This window comes from Quercus suber, unplaced genomic scaffold (genome assembly GCF_002906115.3).
Source record: "Quercus suber isolate HL8 unplaced genomic scaffold, Cork oak 2.0 scaffold_14, whole genome shotgun sequence".
In the NCBI taxonomy this organism is placed as follows: domain Eukaryota; kingdom Viridiplantae; phylum Streptophyta; class Magnoliopsida; order Fagales; family Fagaceae; genus Quercus; species Quercus suber.
The window spans coordinates 123,323-142,683 of NW_027069479.1; the positions used below are offsets into that span (position 1 = coordinate 123,323).

The 19,361-nt window shown below is 37.7% G+C and overlaps 2 protein-coding genes across 2 annotated transcripts; one reads left to right on the plus strand and one right to left on the minus strand.

Moving 5' to 3' along the window:
• Positions 1–9,120: 9,120 nt before the first annotated feature.
• Positions 9,121–10,302, minus strand: LOC112023219 (uncharacterized). The gene has a single exon (XM_024055834.2). It carries the CDS (start codon positions 10,300–10,302, stop codon positions 9,121–9,123), a length of 1,182 nt encoding a protein of 393 aa, XP_023911602.2.
• A 4,998-nt stretch (positions 10,303–15,300) lies between these two features.
• Positions 15,301–18,788, plus strand: LOC112023222 (light-harvesting complex-like protein OHP2, chloroplastic). The gene is given in 3 exon segments (XM_024055838.2): positions 15,301–15,966; positions 18,368–18,387; positions 18,390–18,788. Coding segments are annotated over 3 exon segments (570 nt in total). The 5' UTR covers positions 15,301–15,508; the 3' UTR covers positions 18,482–18,788.
• The last annotated feature ends 573 nt before the right edge of the window (positions 18,789–19,361 follow it).

Below are 19,361 nucleotides of genomic sequence, written 5' to 3' on the forward strand. Positions count from 1 at the left end.
ATCCAATACATAAAAGAGTGTGCAAACCAAGGGCAAAGCTGTGTTGAAGGGTGGGGGGCCATGGCCCCCTCAAATTTTGAAGATTTTTAAAAATATATATAATTATTTTAATGTTTTCAAAATTTAGTCTTAAAAATAAGAGTTACCCCCCCCCCCCCCCAATATTTGAATTAGTCTAATGATGCTCTTAAAAAAAATAATTGTTCTAATAGTTATAAAGATATAACTTTATATTTCGCAATTCTATTTTTTATTGTAAAATGTACTCTTATATCTACTAAATATTTGATAAAGTTTGGCATTAAAAATGTTTGAATCTATATTTTTTAACCCGTTATGTGGCGATTAACAAGTCATTGACTCATTAAAAAATCTTGTCACCAAAACTATACATGAAATGTGTCTTTAGTTGCCACATAATAGGTTAGAGCAAGATAACTTCAAATATGTTTGGAGACTAATTTATTCCTCCTAGTTTTGGATTATTCATGTTTTTGAAAATTTCATTAGTTCAATTGAAAGATTTTTTACTTACTTTAGTATAAAATTGGCGAAAACCCTATTTTGGTCCCTACATTTTCACGCAATTCCTACTTTGGTCTCTAACTTTTATTTTCACTGCTTTTACTCCCTATCCTGAAAATGCGTCTTGTTTTTGTCTCTACCATTACATCAGAGACAGAAAATGCACACGTGGGAAACGGAGAGCATTGTTGGCACACTAAAAGCTGACGTGGCCATTAAAATAATAATAATAATAAATGTTATTTGGCATTAAAAATGCCACGTCAACATCTAAATTAAAAAAAAATTATTAATTTTAACTAAATAAAAAAATTAAAAAAAAATTAAAAACCAAAAAATCACATGAATTGAGATCTAAGTGTGTCTTGAACAAGAACACACACCCAGAAATTAAAAAACACACACACACACACACACACACACACACACACATACACACTTAGATTTGAAATGCAGAGGCACCAAATCCATGAATAAGAACAACAGGAAACCCTTCTCCTTGCACCACATAATGTAAAGCTCACAAAGTTTTCACAACCAAAAGATAACAAAAACATGAACAGGCTCGAAAAACAAAAAAAGGGGTATGCAACAAAACAACCATTTTGATAAAGAAGTCTCAAAGACAATAAATCAAACACTTAAACCGCTTAAAAATAAATAAATAAAACAAAACACACACACACACACACACACACACACACACATACACACACAATTTCACAGGAAAAAACCCAGAAACCAAAAACGAATAAAAAGCACGGAGAAAAGTGATGCGGGGTCTTCGATCCAAGGAGTGCGGACCTCGTCGATGCTAGTGGGCTGGGCTTGGACTTGAGTTTGGTGATGGAGGTGGTGTTGTGCCGGTGCCTGAGGGGCCCACATCTGAGGTGGGGCTTGAATAGCCGCATTGGGCTAGGCTTGTGGTGGCATCATCATGTAGGGTTGTTGTGGGTGTGGGTGTGGGTATTATGGCTGCTAGGTCTGTTGTTGTTGTGGAAACACACTTAGATCTGGGTTCTTGTTTTTCTTGCTTTGTTGATAGTGATAGCCCCAGATCTAGTGTGATATCCCAACTGGAGTGCTAGTTGCAGTTTTGGGGCTTAGCGAGAGAAGACGTGGATTGTATGGTTTTGGGAGAGAAGAGTGAGATTGGTTTAGGATTATTGTTTTGGATTGTTGGGGTTTGATCATTAGATGGGTTTTGGGTCTTCAATTTGAAGGGTTAGGGTTTGTGGGGATTGGGGATCATAAGATGTGGGTTTTGTGGACCTGATGTTTAATTTTGTGTTCTTATTTTTTGAGTTATTTGTGATTTTTGGTTTTTAATTTTGAGTTCTTAAATTTGGGTTGATGTTCTTGTTCAAGGTACTTTTAGATATAAATTCATATGAATTTTGATTTTTAATTCTGTTTTTATTTAGTTAAAATTAATAATTTTTTTTTTAAATTTAGATGCTGATGTGGCATTTTTTAATGCCAAATAACATTTTTTTATTATTATTTTAATGGCCACGTCAGTTTTTAGTGTGGCAACAGTGTACTCCATTTGCCATGTGTGCATTTTCCATCTCTGATGTAACGGTAGGAACAAAAACGAGATGTGTTTTTTAGGATAGGAAGTAAAAAATGGTGAAAATAAAATTTATGGACCAAAGTGAGAATCGCTTGAAAATGTAGAGACAAAAAATGGGGGTTTCGCCTATAAAATTTGATAATTTGTAGTTAAAATGAAATTTTCTAAGAATTTCACTATGAAAATGGAAAAAATGGATTTTATTTTATGAAAGATCGTCATCAAACATAATTTTGATTGAAAATTCTATGCTTTTTTTTCTTTTTTTTGTTAGGTGTATGTATATATATAACTTATCAAATAAAAAAGTGTGTATATATAATAAAAAAACGTGTGTGTATATATATATGTATGTATGTGGGGGTTGTCTTGATAAATATATTAATGCCACAACTTGGCATTCCAAACAAAAATTCCTAACTCTGCCCCTGGTGCAAACAATACTTGAGAGGTGACTAAACACAAATTTACGAGAAAATGAGACATGGAGTACATGGTTTACAGGTTTAGCGCAATCACAAGTGAAGTGACTAGACTTTGTACAATAAAAGCATGCCATGACTTTAGATGTATGGTTTTTACACTTGGCATTTGCATGGCATTGACATCACAATGCTCTACCATAAGCTTAGGAAGATTTATTAAGTTCTTGAGTGTTTGAATGATCAAGATATGCATCAAATTGAGCTTCATCTATTCCTATGTGATGATGCGAAAATCGTCAGTACTATAACCATACTTGCAACTGTGGTGTAAGGCTTGCTTCAGGTGGTCACCGGTGTGATGCCTATCACAACGCCTCCGATGGTAAAATCAACATACAGAAGCTTTTGAGGAATAAGAGAGCTCAGAATATCAAAGTTACCTATATTAGCGTAATTTAAGTGTGTGTGTGTGTGTGTATGTACCTTGTCTGGTTCTGATGAGCGTGTATATATAGTTTTATAGTTTCTAGACGTTAAAGTTTTAATTGTGGCTTTAGTGCTCTTTCTGTAACACCTTAGGGCTTATTAATGCAGGTTTTGATGAGTCTTCCAACGGTTTGACAACTAATTGATAATTGTCCGAGGCATTGAACCTTTTTATTAATGACTCGCCTGCCCTCGTCCATGTTGTGACAAGGTGGACGAATGTGCTTGATGAGGTTGTCTGGGCAAGAGAGTTTGTCAGTCCCATTAGCTGCCCCTCCAGGTTCTGTGGTCGTCATCGTATGTCATGACGACCACCATAAGGTGAAAGGTTTTCTGCCCAAACATGGCTCTTGGGATCTCGTTCTGCATTTAATGTGTAGTGGCAGTGCTGTACACATCATGGCTACGTGGCATACTCTAACTAGTGGAGTTAATGCCCTACTTGTGTGACTCAGGTTTCCTGCTGGTTTTCAATTTTTTGTGCCTAGTTTTTAAACTTCCTTTCTTTTCTCTTTTCCCTTCACTTTCCCACTCTTTCACCATTATTGCTCTGTGCTTCTTCTTCTTCGAGCTGTTCTGCCCTATGATTTTCTTAAGCTTTTCCTTCTGTGGTTTCTTTCTTTGAGGTATGTCCTTTTTTTCCCCTCCTCTTTTGCTCTTTGTAGTATAGATAAATTGTACGGGTTTCTAATTTCCTTTTCTATTTTGGGTTTTTAGGTTTTTGTCCATCTCCCCTTGTTTTCTGGGGTTCCATGGTTAGTAGCTCTAAAGTTAGGATAGTTTTCCCCTCCATTTCATTTCTTTTTGCGCATTTGGGGGCTTCTTTAGGTGTTTCCCATTCCTTCTCCCCTTTAATTGAAGGCTTTGTTTTTTAGGGTAATAGTCAAAGTGTAGTATTGGCTGATTTGTTCCCCTTACTGCGTCAGTCAGTTGATTGGTTCGAGGGTTTAGTAAGTGAGCGAAGAGCAATGTCAGAGGTGAGATCTAGTGAGCTCAAGACAGGGTTATCATCTAGTGACGATCTTGTGGAGGTAGATAAGGACACCGCGGCTTCTGGCCCATTGGAAATTAAGGCTTCCCACGCCCTTGGGGAGGTGTGTGGTCTGGACATTGAAACGCTCTCCAGGTTTAAGGATATGTTTCAATTTCCCGAGAAGATTAGGGTTCATCTTCCTCACGGGAAGGAATGAGCTTGTCACTTTTCGCCCGGGGAGGTGTGCTTTTATGAGGCCACTTTCCTGTGTGGGCTTAGATTCCTCGTCCACCCCTTCATCATGGAGCTTTTAGGTCATTTCAGCATTGCTCCTAGGCAACTTATGTCAAACTTATAAAGGATAGTGATTAGCTGTATGAAGATATGGTTGGCTTCCACTGAAGGAGATATGATCAAGGTGGATGAGTTTACTTACTTGTACCGTTTAAAGGAGTCCAAGGAATATGGGTACTACGAACTGGTGCCTTGGGTGAGGAAGACTAGGATCGCAAGGACCTGCCCTTGTCTTTCAGATATTGGAAGTCCCGATTTTTATATTTTATTTTTTATTTTTTATTTTTTATTTTATTTTTTATTTTTTTGTCTGGGGATGAGTGGGAGACTCCCTCTAACGAAGTTTGGGGTGATCTCCCTAGGTTGCTCTGTTGGTGGAGAACCCTGAGTTTAGGTGCGTCACATTTTCTGCTAGTCCTTCATCCTTCGTTATTTTGTATACATTCTGTCGTCACTAATTCTCCTGCTTGTTCTCTTGTACAGTTAAGAGACGGCCAAAACTCAAGAGCAGGTACAGGCAACATGTTGAGGCGGCTATTGAGTACACAAAAACGATTGACTACTTCGACGATCTGGTCGATCCCCGTACCTTAGCCTTGCACTGCCTTGGTCCAGAGCCCTCTGCCTACATCCATTTTACTTTCTTGCATTGTCGTGCATGATAATTTTTGACTGTATGTGATCTCTGTTTGCTTTGTTATTTGTCTTCCCTTAGTTCAAGGGTTTGTTTGATTAGGAAATGATTTGCATTCGTTAGTAGTTTGCTTTCGTCTAGGTGGATTTTCCTTGGTTAATTTTTTTGGACTTATCTCTTATGTTTCAGTAACTTACATCCATCTAGGAGGAATCTTGTTACTTAAGCAATTTTTTGTGACTTACACCCATTGAAGAGATCTTGTCATTTTTGACTTCGTCAATAACTTACATCTGTCTAGGCAGAATGTTGTTACTTAGCCAAATTTTTTGTGACTTACACCCATTGAAGGGATTTTGTCATTTTTTGCTTCGTCAGTAACTTACATCCGTCTAGGCGGAATCTTGTTACTTAGCCAATTTTATTTTTTTATTTTTTTTATTTTTTATTTTTTTTAGCTTTACACGCATCATGTTGACTGAATAATTCTTTTATTGCTTTATTTCGAACATGAATACAATCGTTTATGACATTTACTGATGGTATTGTTTCAAACGCTCGATATTCCATAGTCGCGGCAGTCTCCTCCCATCCAACATTTCCAAGTGATAACTGCTTTGCCTGGAATAATGGGTAACTTTGTAGGGTCCTTCCCAAGTTGGGCCAAGCTTCCCATAGGTTGGGTCCTTGGTAGCAGGTGTGATTTTGCACATGACAAGATCTCTTATGTTAAGTCGTCTGAGCTTCACTCTCTTGCTGTAGTACTTGGACATCTTCTGTTGGTACTCCGTCATCTTGCGGGATGCTCTATCTCTGGATTCATCCAAACAATCCAAGTTGACTCTTAGTTGATTGTCATTGCTGCCTTCGTGGAAGACTTCTCGTCTCAAGCTGGTGATTCCTACTTCGAGTGGGATTACTGCTTTGGTGCCATAGGTGAGACTGAAAGGGTCTCTCCCATTGGGGTTCTCCTGTACGCCCATAAAACGTTGGGCAACTCTTTCAGCCATGTGCCCTTTGCCTCATCTAACCGAGCCTTGATGATCTTGAGCAGGGTCTGGTTCATCACTTCCGTTTGGCCGTTAGCTTGGGGGTGACCTGGTGATGAGAATTGGTTTTTGATTCCTAACCCCGAGCAGAATTCCCTGAAACCTTGACTGTGAAATTACCACCCGTTGTTTGATATGATCGTTCGTGGTATCCTAAATCGATAAACTATATTCTTCCACATGAAGTTCTGGACCTTTGCCTCCGTTATAGTTGATAGTGCTTTTGTTTCAACCCATTTTGTGAAATAATCAATGACAACTAGTAAAAAATTTACCTATCTCTTACCTTGGCGTAACGAGCCAACGATGTCAAGTCCCCACTAGGCAAATGGCCATGGGGAGGCTATTGTCGTTAGTTTCTCAGATGGGATGCGTTGGTTCCCAAACTTTTGGCATTTGTCACACTTCTTGAAGAACTTATTTGCATCCTTCTACAAGGTAGGCCAAAAGTAACCCGTTTGGATAACTTTACTAATCAGGGAACTCAAGCCTGCATGGTCTACACAAATTCCTTCATGGATCTCCTCCAGAATATATTTGGTTTCCTCCTCGTTAACGCACTTCAAGTAAGGCATGGAGAAGCCTCTTTTGTACAGGGTGTCATTCAGGATTGTGAACCTTGCTACCCTCTTCCTGACCTTCCTGGCCTCTTTGACATCCTGTGGAAGCCGTCCATCCTGAAGGAAGGACAGGATTGGGGTCATCCAATTGCTTTCACTCTAGATTGTGAAGGTGCGGACCTCTTCGATGCTTGGTCGTTTCTGGACTTCGATCTTCAGGTCTGTATTCGTTAGTCCTACTTCTGACGATAATTGTTTCGCTAGCTCATCTGCCCCCATATTTTGGCTTTTGGGGATCTGTGTGAACTCCACCTTATCAAACTCCTGTGTCAAAAGTTTTGTTATCTTTAGGTATTTTTGCATCCATTCCTCCTTTACTTCAAATTCCCCCTTTGTCTAACCTACAATGAGCTTTGAATCACTTTGGAGGAGCAAGTTTTTGATTCCTAGCGCCTTCCCGACCCTTAGTCTCATTAGTACTCTTTCGTATTTAGCTTCTTTGTTGGTGGCCGAGAATGTTCGCTGGATTCCGTATTTAAGCATTTCTTCTTCTGGGGTGATGATAATGACTCCTACTTCGCCCCTCTTTTGGACTGACGAACCGTCAGTCTGAATCATCCATCTTTCCACGACATCTGTAGCTCCCTCCTCATTTGGGATTGTAAATTCAACGATGAAATCATTCAATGCTTGTGCCTTAATAGCTGTCTTGGGGTGGTATCCAATGTTGAATTGGCCGAATTCAATAGCCTACTGGATCATTTTTCTTGCAGTCTCGGGCTTGTTCATCAATTTCTTTATAGGTTGGTCTGTCATCACTAAGCTAAGGTTTGCCTGGAAGTAGGGGTGCAGCTTGCGTGAAGCTACAATAAAAGCAAATGCAATCTTTTCTATGCATGGGTATTTGGCTTCTACCTCTTGGAAAGCCTGACTGACATAGTAAACTAGGAGCTGTCTTCTGTCCTCTTCTCAAATCAAGGCAATGCTTACAGTTGTAGTTGACACTACTAAGTATAAATACAAGTTTTCACCCTCCTTGGATGGGCTCAAGAGGGGTGGATTACTAAGGTAGTGCTTGAGTTCCTAGAAGGCTTTCTCACATTCATCTGTCCAAACGAAAGCCTGCTTCAATGTCTTACAGAAGGACAAACATTTTTCCGTTGCTTTTGAGACGAATCTGTTAAGCCCTGTTATCCTTCTTGTGAGCTTCTGGACTTCTTTTACAGTTTTGGGTGATGCCATCTCCAGTATGGCTCGTACCTTCTCTAGGTTAGCCTCTATTCCTATCTAGAACACCATGAACCTTAAGAACTTCCCTGACGCCACCCCAAAGGCGCACTTCCTGAGGTTTAACTTCATTTGATATTATTTGAGAGTTGTGAACGTCTCTCGGAGGTCGTCTAGGTGAGCAGACTCTTCTTTACTCTTGACAAGCATATCATCCACGTACACTTCCATGTTCCTCTTGATTTGTTTACTGAACATCTTGTTTACCAACCTCTGGTAGGTTGCTCCTGCATTTTTTAGCCTGAAAGGCATCACCTTATAGCAGTAGAGCCCTTAGCTTATGATGAAGGTAGTTTTCTCTTGGTTTTTCTCTGCCATTTTTATCTGGTTATACCTCGAGAATGTGTCCATAAAAGTTAGGAGCTTGTGTCCTGTTGTGGAATCCATCAGCTGGTCTGTCCTCAGCAAGGGGAAGCTGTCTTTTGGACATGCCGTATTTAGGTTTATGAAGTCTACACACATCCTCCATTTCCTATTAGCCTTCTTTATAAGGATGACGTTGGCCAACCAGTTTGGGTAGTAGACCTCATGGATGAAGCCCACTGCTAGTAGTTTATTTACTTTGTCCATGATCGCTTAGTTTCATTCTGGAGCAAAGACTCATCGTCTTTGCTGGACAGGCTTTTTCTCTGGGTCAAAGTCTAAATTGTGTTGGATGATCTCTGTGGATATGCTTGGCATGTCCTTGTGACTCCAGGCGAAGATGTCCAGGTTTTCCTTAAGGAATTGGAATAGTTTCTTCTTCATGTTTGCACTCATAGTCGTCCCTACTTTTTTAGTCTTTGTTAGCTTTCCGTCTAACAGCTCCACTGTTTCTAGGGCTTCCACCTTCTCTTCTTCTTTCTCCTCAATCATCCACGTATGATTTTCCTTTGCAGCCAACACTGCTTGGTAACACTCCCTAGCCAGTACTTGATCTCCTTTTACCTCACCTACACCATTTTCTGTTGGAAATTTTACTTTCAGGCAATAGGTGAACGTGGCTACCTTCTAGGGATTAAGTGTGGGCCTCCAAATGATCACATTGTATGAAGATGGACAATCTACAACTAGGAAGTCCAATTGACTAGTCAATTACCGCGAATAAGACCCCACTGTGATTATCAACATCACTATGCCTTTGGGATACACCTTGTCCCCACTAAAGCTGACGAGGGGGGACTCAAAAGGGCACAACCTTCCTGAATCTAACTTTAGTTGTTGAAAAGCGGAGAGATAGATGATGTCTATGGAGCTGCCATTATCTACAAAGATTCTCCTAGTATTGAACCCTTCTATTGTGAGCATTATGACTAAGGGGTCATCATGAAGCTACTTTACTCCTCTGGCATCTACTTCCGAGAAAAGCATGTCCCTGTTCATCCGTCTTTGCTTTAAGGATGGTATCTTGTGGATGCTATTCGCCTTCCTCTGATATGATTTACTGAGAAATCTAAATGACCCACTGGTGGATGACCCACCTGTGATCGTCTTTATCTCTTTGATCACACTTGGTAAACGTTGGGACGTGTGGTCTTCGTCCCTTAGTGAGGCTTTGCACTTGTCCTTGTTATCATCCCTAGACTTACTGGGTTCTCCCTTCTTTATAAACCTCTGCAATTTCCCTTTTCGTATAAGTTCCTCTATTTGCTCCTTCAGGTCCCTGCAATCTTCTATGTAGCGGCCATGATCCTTGTGGAAATGACAATATTTCTTCTTGTCACGTACATTGGGTGATGAATGTAATGGCCTTGGCCATTTAAGGTAGTGCTCATCTTTAATTTGCGCCAAAATTTTGTCAACAAACATAACTGAAGGAGTGAATTTTATTGTCCGAGGAGCTTTATCGTCTTTCCTTTTACCCCCGTTACTATTTTGACGATCTGAATGCTCCCTTTTTCGTCCTATCCTATCATCTTCCTTCCTTCCCTTTTCATTGGACTTCTTTATGTCTTTTATCGCTGCTAAGGCATCTTCAGCGTTCATGTACTTTTGTGCCTTCAGGAGCTTCTCTACCATCGTCTTTGGGAAATTCTTCGCGAGTGAGGCCACGAACTCCCTGGATTTCAATCCAGCTTTAAAGGTTGTTTGCTGCACCTTGTCATCAGCTTCGTCGACCTCTAAAGTTTCTTGAGTGAAATGCTTCACGTTCGACCTCAGGATCTCCTTTTCTCCTTGTCTGATGGTAAGTAAATGGTCTGCTGGTCTCCTCGGGCACTGTCCCCTGACGAACTGGTGTAAGAAGCAATTGCCTAACTGCTCGAAGCTATCAATGGAAGATGTTGGTAACTTCGTGAACCACTCCCTTATAACTCCTTTGAGAGTGGTGGGGAAAAAGGGGCACAGTATTTCGTCAAGAGGCTGTTGCAGGCCTAGGGTTGTCTTGAAAGTGTTGAGGTGATCCGGGGGGTCTTTTAGTCTATCGAATGGTTCAAGTTGAGGTAGGTGAAATTTTGACAACACCGGGCATTCTAGGACTGGCGCTGTGAAGGGTGAATCTGTCATCCTAACCATTCTATCCAGGCTTCAGTCCATTTTCCCCTTTATGGCGTTCTTTAGCTTGTCCATCTCCTTTCCCATTTCCCGGAGAAGATCTGAGCTTGGTCCTTCTGGAGTGGCTGGTCTTCGACGATCACTCCTTCTATGACTATTTCCATTGTCTTCCTGATTAGACCTAGACCGATTTTCCTCTTGCTAAAGTCGTAGCCTCATCCCCTGGTTCTGTTTGATTAGTTCTTCCACACTAGCCGTAAGTGTTTGGATTTGCAGGGCTAACACTGCAGAATCTTGGTTGGACTCCATCTGAATTTGGGAATACTGGAACTATGTTTTCAAACCTAAGTGCGAAAATGTCGTCCCTACAGACAGCACTAAACTGATAATGTGAAATTGTCAATACTGTAAGTTTGTCCAGATGGAGTGGAATCCTTGTAATCGTACTTGCAAGTGTGGTGTAAGGCTTGCTTCAGGTGGTCATCGGTGTGGTGCCTGCCACAACGCCTCCAATGGTAAAGTCAGTATACAGAAGCTTCTGAGGAAATAAGAGAGCTCAGAATATTAAAGTTACCTATATTAGCGTAATTTGGGTGTGTGTGTATGTACCTTGTCTAGTTCTGATGAGCGTGTATATATAGCTTCATAGTTTCTAGCCTTTGGGGTCTTAATTGTGGCTTTAGTTCTCTTTTTGTAATGCCTCAGGGCTTATTAATGCGGGTTTTGATGAGTCTTCCAACGGTTTGACAACTAATTAGTAACTGTTCGAGACATTGAACCTTCTTATTAATGACTCGCCTACCCTCATCCATGTGGTGGCAAGGTGGATGAATGTGCTTGATGAGGTCGTCTGGGCAAGAGAGTTCATCGGTCCCATCACTATGAATTAGGGAGGGAATAACGGAGTACATATTGGATTTACTATTCATCAATCAAGTTATTTCCAGCTAGCTTCATTTCTCGAATCATTATTTACATCTTACTAAAATTTGGAAATATATTTCCACTCAAAGCAAAAAAATATTTCCAATTTTTTTTTTAGTGGAACTATATTTACTAATAGTTCTCTAAGAGCTATAATTCCAAATTTGCAAAAGTTTTAAAAGTATTGCCCCTATTAAAATTTTACTAACAAAAGTTTCTAGAAATTTCAAAGAAGTCATTTTATATTATTTTAATAATCTACCCTAATATATTTTTTTATAATTAGAAAAGTTGGGTCTTGCATGTCATACTTGCACTATATATCTTAATGTATATATTACAAGTTACAATTTACAAGACATAATTTGCCATGCAAATCATTATGAGGATATTAAATTGTTAGTATAGTTTACTCTAGCTAAAATTCTATAACAAAAACTCAATTCTCCAAAAAAAAAAAAAAAATCAAAGGAGTTTAATTATTATTCTAAATTATTTTATGTTATAGTATAATCTTTGGCTTTGATAATAAAATAATTGATGTTACTTGATATGCATTTGTCATGTAATTAATAGTAATTTTTTGTTATAGTATTATTATTATTTATTTTATTACTCAACTTTATTACCTTTTTAATTTATATATAATTTTCGATTAAGGCATGTAAGAAACATGCATAGTAGCATGTAAAACTAAAACTAAAGTGTTATTATTACTTAAAAAGAAATTCTTCGATAAAACTAGTACAAAAAGGAATCACACATATTCATGCGTGCCCAAAGGCTAATATGCAGGGCAACAAACTCAGTCCAACACATGTGTTTTTCCATAGTTTAGAGCATTGGCAACAGCTTAGGTAAAATAAAGTTTAGTAAAAATAATAGCTAAACCCACTAAAACTCAGTGTACATCAAGTTCAAAAAGTTAATGTGCAAAACTAACAAATGAACAATACCTCAATTAGGGACGGACCTAGGATTTTAAGTTAGCAGGAGCTAGAGTATAAAGAAGAAGAAAAAAACTCCAAATATAAGTATATTAAGATGTAATCATCTACCAACAAAAACAAAAACAAATACAAAATAATGCTCTTTTTTTTTTTTTTTGGGAACTCAAGGCGTTCACAGTAATGGTGCTAAAAAGTTTAGCTTTTAACATCTCAAAAAGCTACTTTATCTATTTTACCATCTCACTTTACATTACACCTAATATCAAATGTTCTATATTTTTTTATCACTTCATTTAAAATAATATAAACAACTTATTAAAATAATAAAGGAAAAGAGAGAATTTGATTTTTTTTTTAATTGAAGGAAGAGATATAATTTTAATAAAATATTATATATTATTTTTAACAACTTGTTATAGTCAACTGGTATTTATTAGGGGTGACAATGGGGCGGGGCTAAAGGATGGAGTCTTCATTCCCACCCAGAATGGTTTTGTCTTGCCTTGCCCCACATGACGGGGAAAACTTTCTCACCCTATCCCTACCCTTTGGGGCCCTGCCCCATCCCGTAAAACTCTACTTTTTGTTAATTTGCCCTACAACTAGTACAATTTTTTTTTTAATGAAACTTATTTCATTAATAAAAATATACTTGAAATTACAACCAAATTTATCCCATAAAATCAAATCAATTTTTAGAAAAAATTGAATAAGATATCCAATTGTTTGACAAGACAATCACAAAAAAAAAAAAAAAAAAAAAATTCATAGTATAAAACATAATAAAATAAAGGCAAAAAACCACATTGAATAGAATAAAATAAGCTAATATTGATATGTTTATTTAAATAGTGGGGTTTTAAGGTGTGAAAAAATTACAATTATAACCCTTAGCAACACAAGGCAGAGTAGGGAGAGGCGGGGCGGGGTGGATCTAAAAAGTCTAAACCCATCCCCACCTCGCCCAGTGATGCGGAGCTAAAATCTTGCTCCATCTCCACCACACTATCTTTGCGGGGTGGAGAAAACTTGCATAGCGCAAAACAGGGAGGGGCAAGTTAAGTAAGGCGGGGTAAAATTACCATCCTTAGTATTTATACCAGTTTACTATAGCTACAAAAAATTTAGCTTTAGCGTCTCCAATAACACATGATTTTTTGCTTCTATGGTGGTAAAATAGTTTTTTTTTTTTTGGCTAAAATACAATCACTATTGTGAATGTTATTATTGTTTTTGGATTGGATAGATGCTATTTAGGTTAGGTTAGTTAGGCTGATTGGGGAGAAGAGGGTTTAAGGTTTTGAAAAGGGAACCCAACTACAAAAATGAAATATATAATAACTAAAAAAAAAAAAAAAAATTCGACCCAGAGGGGGCCGGGTCCCCTTGGGCCCCCAATTGGGTCATCCCTAACCTCAATACACTTAATGAGGTATTGTTCATCAATACACCAAAATTAATTAATTTTTTTATTCATCTCTCTCTCTCTCTCAAGAATTGATCCACAAAGATGCAATGGTGTGTCAATCTAGTGCTAGTGGTTTGTTAGTGGTGCGTTGATCGATCTAGTGCTAGGCACTGAAGCTATCGTGCTTGATCTATTAGTAGAGCTATTTGGTATGAGGTGGTGGTTCTTCAATTGGCAGATCTATTGATGTATGGAGCTATTGGGTGTTTGGCTTGATATTTGTTGTGGGTGTAGTGGTTGATATTTGGTGGAGCTATTTGATTTTTGGTGGATCTATTGGTGGAGCTATATGATTTACAATTAATTGATAGAGTATTTGATCAATTCAGATCTATTGGTGGAACTATTTGATTTTTGCTTGGGTTTATTTTTGGTAAGAGAAAAAAATTATATTTAAATGCAATAAGGATAGAGTATTGAGGCTAATATAGTTGTTTGTGAATAGTAAATTAGGTATAAAAAAAATAAAAAAATAAAAAAGAAGAAGAAGAAGAAGGAAGTTTTTGAGGTGAATTTAGTTAAAATTGCACTAAGTCTGTCTGATGCTTAAGGTCATAGGGATACAACATGCTTTATAACTAATGACATGATGACATGACACATTGTGTTAATTGGTAAATAATAAACTATCATAACTTACCATCTTATTATTCTTGTGGAGTGAGGGGTGGGCATGAGAGGGGGGCAGGGGAACAAAGACCAGGATTCAAGTCTCTATGACGGAACTTCTATACACTTAGATTAAGTTAAAGTCATGGTTTTAAAAACTAGACCGGAGCAAAATTGGATTTGCCTCCGGTTCTTGGTTTTTACCAGTTTTTCCCAGGTTTGATCTCCTTTTTTTTTTTTTTTTTTTTTTTTTGGTTTTTACCTGTTTTTGGCCTTTTTCTAGACCAAACTGGCCTTCAGTTCCCGGTTCAACCTGTCAAACCGGCCGGTTCGGTCTGATTTTTAAAACCATGGTTAGAGTAGAATTTTTGTCTCAAATTAAATTATTATTATTATTATTATTATCGATATGATAAATTTGAATTCTCCATAATGATTACTCTATATATTAGGTTAAGACACCAATTAACTTTTATTGTAGGCACAATACCAAAAATTCTATTATTGAGATAATTAGAACTCATCATAACTTGGGGTTTAAAGTACTACGTCTCTAGGGGATTCTAGCCTTTTACCCCTATTTTTTAAAATATTTGGCAATATGCCCATGTTTTGAAACTATTTAGGTCCGTACCCTTATTTTGAAACTCTACTCGAGTTTTATGAACTCGAGTTCCATGCAAGTTATATATATATATATCAGGCATAACTCAATTTTAAACCAATCAATTTTTTTATTGAAACTCGATTTTGAGAAAATTAAGTTTCAAAACAGGGAGTATGGACTTAAATAGTTTGAAAATAGGGACATATTGCCAAATATTTTAAAAAATAGGCGTAAAAGGCTATAATCCCCTACATCTCTATGCTTCAAACATCCCCCCTCTATTTACTTATCTTAATTATAAAATAAATAACAAAGCCAAAACCCAAAAAACCTTGCCACATCACCATCTTAGTTTTGTTTTTTTAGAAAGACATCACCACCTTAGTTGACCTTAACATTACTGTGAATAATATTATAAAAGGAAAAAAAAACGTTATACCGCACACTTTAGTATTGTTGTTTGTTTTACCTACGCTACAGTAAGCCGTCTATGTGCTGAGTCTTGGCCACATCTTATCCACACACGCACATCACTTCAACGCCACCTCTAATTCCGATAGCCCACAACACAGCAACTACCATATCCGAAGTCCAAACAAAAGCCAACCCATAATCCAAAACCAAACGGAAACTGTAAAGAGTATCGTGTCTGCGTAACGAGAGAGAAAAATGTCAGTAACATCCTCATTCCCATGCATCAAAATCCCAACTTCTTCACCATCATCATTATCATCCTGTTCTTCTGCTTCTTCTTCTTCTCCTTCTTCATCGACCACTTCTTCTTACTCCTTTAGATTCTGTTCAAGTAAGCCTACTCATATAATAACCATAAGGAGCTCTCAAACTGAAGGACCTCTAAGAAGACCTGTGGTTCCTTCTGTTAGAGAACCCTCTCCTCCTCCAGGCCTCAAACCTACCCCTCCAACTCCTCCACCAACGCCATCATCATCATCTACGGTGCCAAAGCCAGCAGTGGTTGTTGGGGGTGATAAGAATGTCATAACTTTGGAGTTTCAGAGGCAGAGGGCTAAGGAGCTTCAGGACTACTTTAAGCAGAAAAAGCTTGAAGAAGCTGATCAAGGTCCACCCTTTGGCTTTATTGGCAAGAATGAGATTACTAACGGAAGGTATAAAGCTTTTCTTTTACTGGGTCTGTGTCAATTATTGCACTATTTATTTCATTTCCGTTGTATTACTATGTTAGTGAGGATTACCCAATTAATATAGTGCTAATTGTGATTTTGAGAAATTTAAGGTGATGAACATAATGTAATGTTCATGGGACTTAAACCTGAATAAGATTCAACAAAATGGTAAGTTAATTAAAAAGCAATGGCTAGCAAATCTATAATGTAGACAGCTCAAATTAGTAATTATAGGAGTTGAGCATAGATAAACATACTTAACAAAAGATCCACTTATTCTTTTATCAATAAATGATGAGATAATGTACATTCACTGAGATCGAATCTTTGAGAGATTGTTAATACTGTTGATGGAGGGAAGGAGATGAGAAGGGATTAGAAGGGAGGGGATGGAGAGAATTTAATAAACATTGTTGGGATGTTTTTTAAAGAGGGAGGTGGAAGGGTTTAAGTGGATTAGAAAGGGTATCTTATAACACCAAACCTCTATTCTTCTTTTTTTAGAGTGGTAGATGGTGGGAGAGGGGGATGGCGGGGTTTGAATTATAGACATGAGGCATTACAAAGGATCCCATTACCATTGGGGCTATCACTTGAATCCCAAACCCCTCATTTTTAATTCCTCCAAATTAGGAGAATTTAGAGAGGAAAGGGAGGGGTTCCACACTTCCACTTATATTAAAAAATTCTAAATTGTCAAATTTTCCTTTATGATGTCAAATTACTTTAAATTTAGCAAATGAATGTCAAAATTGTCAATTTATATGGCAATTTCCCTCCCCTCCCTTCCTCCTACTAATTTTTAAAACATCCATATAAAAGGGAGAGATATCTATTCTCGTTTCCCTTCCTTAATTTTTAAAACACCTTCCCCTCCCCTCTTTTATCCTTCCCCTTCCCCTTCCTTACCCTCTACTCTCCTCTCCCTCCAAACTTCCAGACGCACTGAGTATACCAAATCAGTATTGCTATCCATCTCATGACACACCAGTGCAATTTCACAATAATCATTGAAAGGAAGTTTTGGGTATTTCTTTTTCCCTTTCTTGTTCCTTGTCTATGTGAAATTATGCACTATTCATAGAAATTCCTCAAAAATGATCCAGATGAAAGAGTATTGCCTTGTTTCCAAACTCTTCAAACAGTGCTAAGCTTGCTTTAATTTCAGTCCACCTTGGGATGGTTCATTGCAATTACAACAACGACCTCCTTTTGCCTCTCCATCATATTTATCACTAGGGTGAAGACTTTAATGATGGTGGTGGTGGTGGTGGTGGGGTGAAGTGAATCACTACAGACACTTCTTTAGTTTCTTTTGGGATTTTTAGATCTCCATTGCCTTGGCCCATTATTATTTATCCAAATCCCTTGAACCTTTGGAATCTCATATGAATCTTATTAAACATAATAATTATTTGAATAATTTTTAAGTAACCCAATTGTTGATTCTACACATGCTTAAGTGTTGTCAAATAATAAGACATTGATCCTGATTGTTGTAGATCAGAAGGCAGTTCCATCCAAAATGATTCAGTTCTTGCATGAGTGTATGAGTCCTACTCATTTCACCAGTCATCGACAAAATGGTGTTTCTTGTAGATGCAAAAGTAACAACCATATGATCATTGGAAATCATTTTGATCATTGGGAATCTTTCTCAATTAATTAAATCCTGATTTCCTGAGCGTCTAGTAGTTAGCCTTCCTTGGAAATCCATTGACTTGCTTAGGGAGATGAGTACTGTTTTCTTCTGAATCCGCCGCACCTGTTATTTTGGCTTTTGCCACTTAGCACTAATGTTACTATCATTAGCCCGTGCTTGGTTCACTTCACACTAGTAGTGAAAGATGGACACCGAGAATGCTCAGTGACAAATGGGCTATTAGTGCTGGAGACTGTTCAGTGTAATCAATTATGTGAGGATCTTTTCTTTTCTTCTCTTTTGCGAGAAACATGCAAATTTGATTGTTTCATTTGTTAGCATCGAAAAATTTCTGTACCTTTGGTAAGTGAGGAGAATGGGCAGGGTAAAATTTATTTGTTTATTTGTGTATTTTTTTTCTTTGTTTTTTTTCCATGTCATCAAGAACACCATCCATTTTTATATTTAAGGTTTATCTTCTTATACATATAATTTAAAATTCTTGACTATATGTACTCTGTGACTTCAATGCATCCAAAGCCACAAAAGAAAAAGGGGTGGGGGAATGAAAGAAAAGTTTGTGTTTTCCTTCTTTTTACTATTTAAAATGATTCAGAAGCTAATTTATTTGTGTTTTTTTTTTTTTTTTTATCCTCTCAAATCTCTATGTAGTTTTCTAATATTACATGATTTTGATATGGATCTTCTATTTGTTCTGTATCTGGCATTTTGGTCAAACAGATGGGCAATGTTTGGTTTTGCTGTGGGATGCTAACAGAGTATGCAACAGGCTCGGACTTTGTTGACCAAGTAAAGATCCTTCTCTCCAATTTCGGGATAATAGACCTGGAATGATTCCTTCACTTGATGCTCATTGCCAGCGATATTTTTCTGATTGTTGTAATGGTTGTAGTCACATCCACTGTTTGGTTTGCAACCTTTTTGAGTTATTTATTTGATTTCATATGCTATCATCAAGCTGTGTTCTTCACTACACTATTTACAAGTTCGTTATTTTTTGCTGCAAATTTACATTAAACTTGTCGGTGCCAGTTATCAGATAAAAACATGCATTCTTTGCTAGTTTGTTTTGGAACTGGAAAAGTTGTAAAGTGTAGTGCTTCATCTTTAAAAAGTGTAAAGTGTAAAGTGTATGCTGCTATCATATTTTTGTCTAAAGGATAACATAATCGTATTGGGTGATGAGTCCTGTCCATCAATGCGTGTCTGTGCAAGCCAACAAAGGGTTGCCTTGTTCCTAATTCCTTTTATTTTGGGGTATGATTTAACTTGTACTATTCAGAAACTTTTTTATTTTTTATTTTGGAGAAAAGATTTCAAATTCCATTTAAATTAAGAACTGGATTGTCCCTTGCCAAACTGTTTAGAAGGAAAGGTGCAAGATTGTCCTACCAAACTTGGGTTGTGGGTCATATTGTACTCTCTAGAATGTTTCGCTAAACTGTGAGCTACACAATTACCCCAAAGAGCATGTGAAAACAATACATCCTGAACATACTCACTTTGATACGAGCTAATGAAAGCAAATGACGATGTCCCCAGTATTAGACAAGAGAGACTTAATTACCACAGAAGTCTCCTTCAACTATGATCCTGATTCTTGAATGAACACACCTCAGCAGCAAATTCTAGAGCTTGAACTGCATTAAGAGCTTTGGCGCTCTCTGCATCAGTCCCCCCCCCCCCCCCCCCCCTCNAATTTATTTGTGTTTTT

What these genes read in the sequence shown, in the direction of transcription:
- LOC112023219 (XM_024055834.2), bottom strand. Translation starts at nt 10,302, where the DNA reads ATGGTTAGGATGACAGATTCACCCTTCACAGCGCCAGTCCTAGAATGC.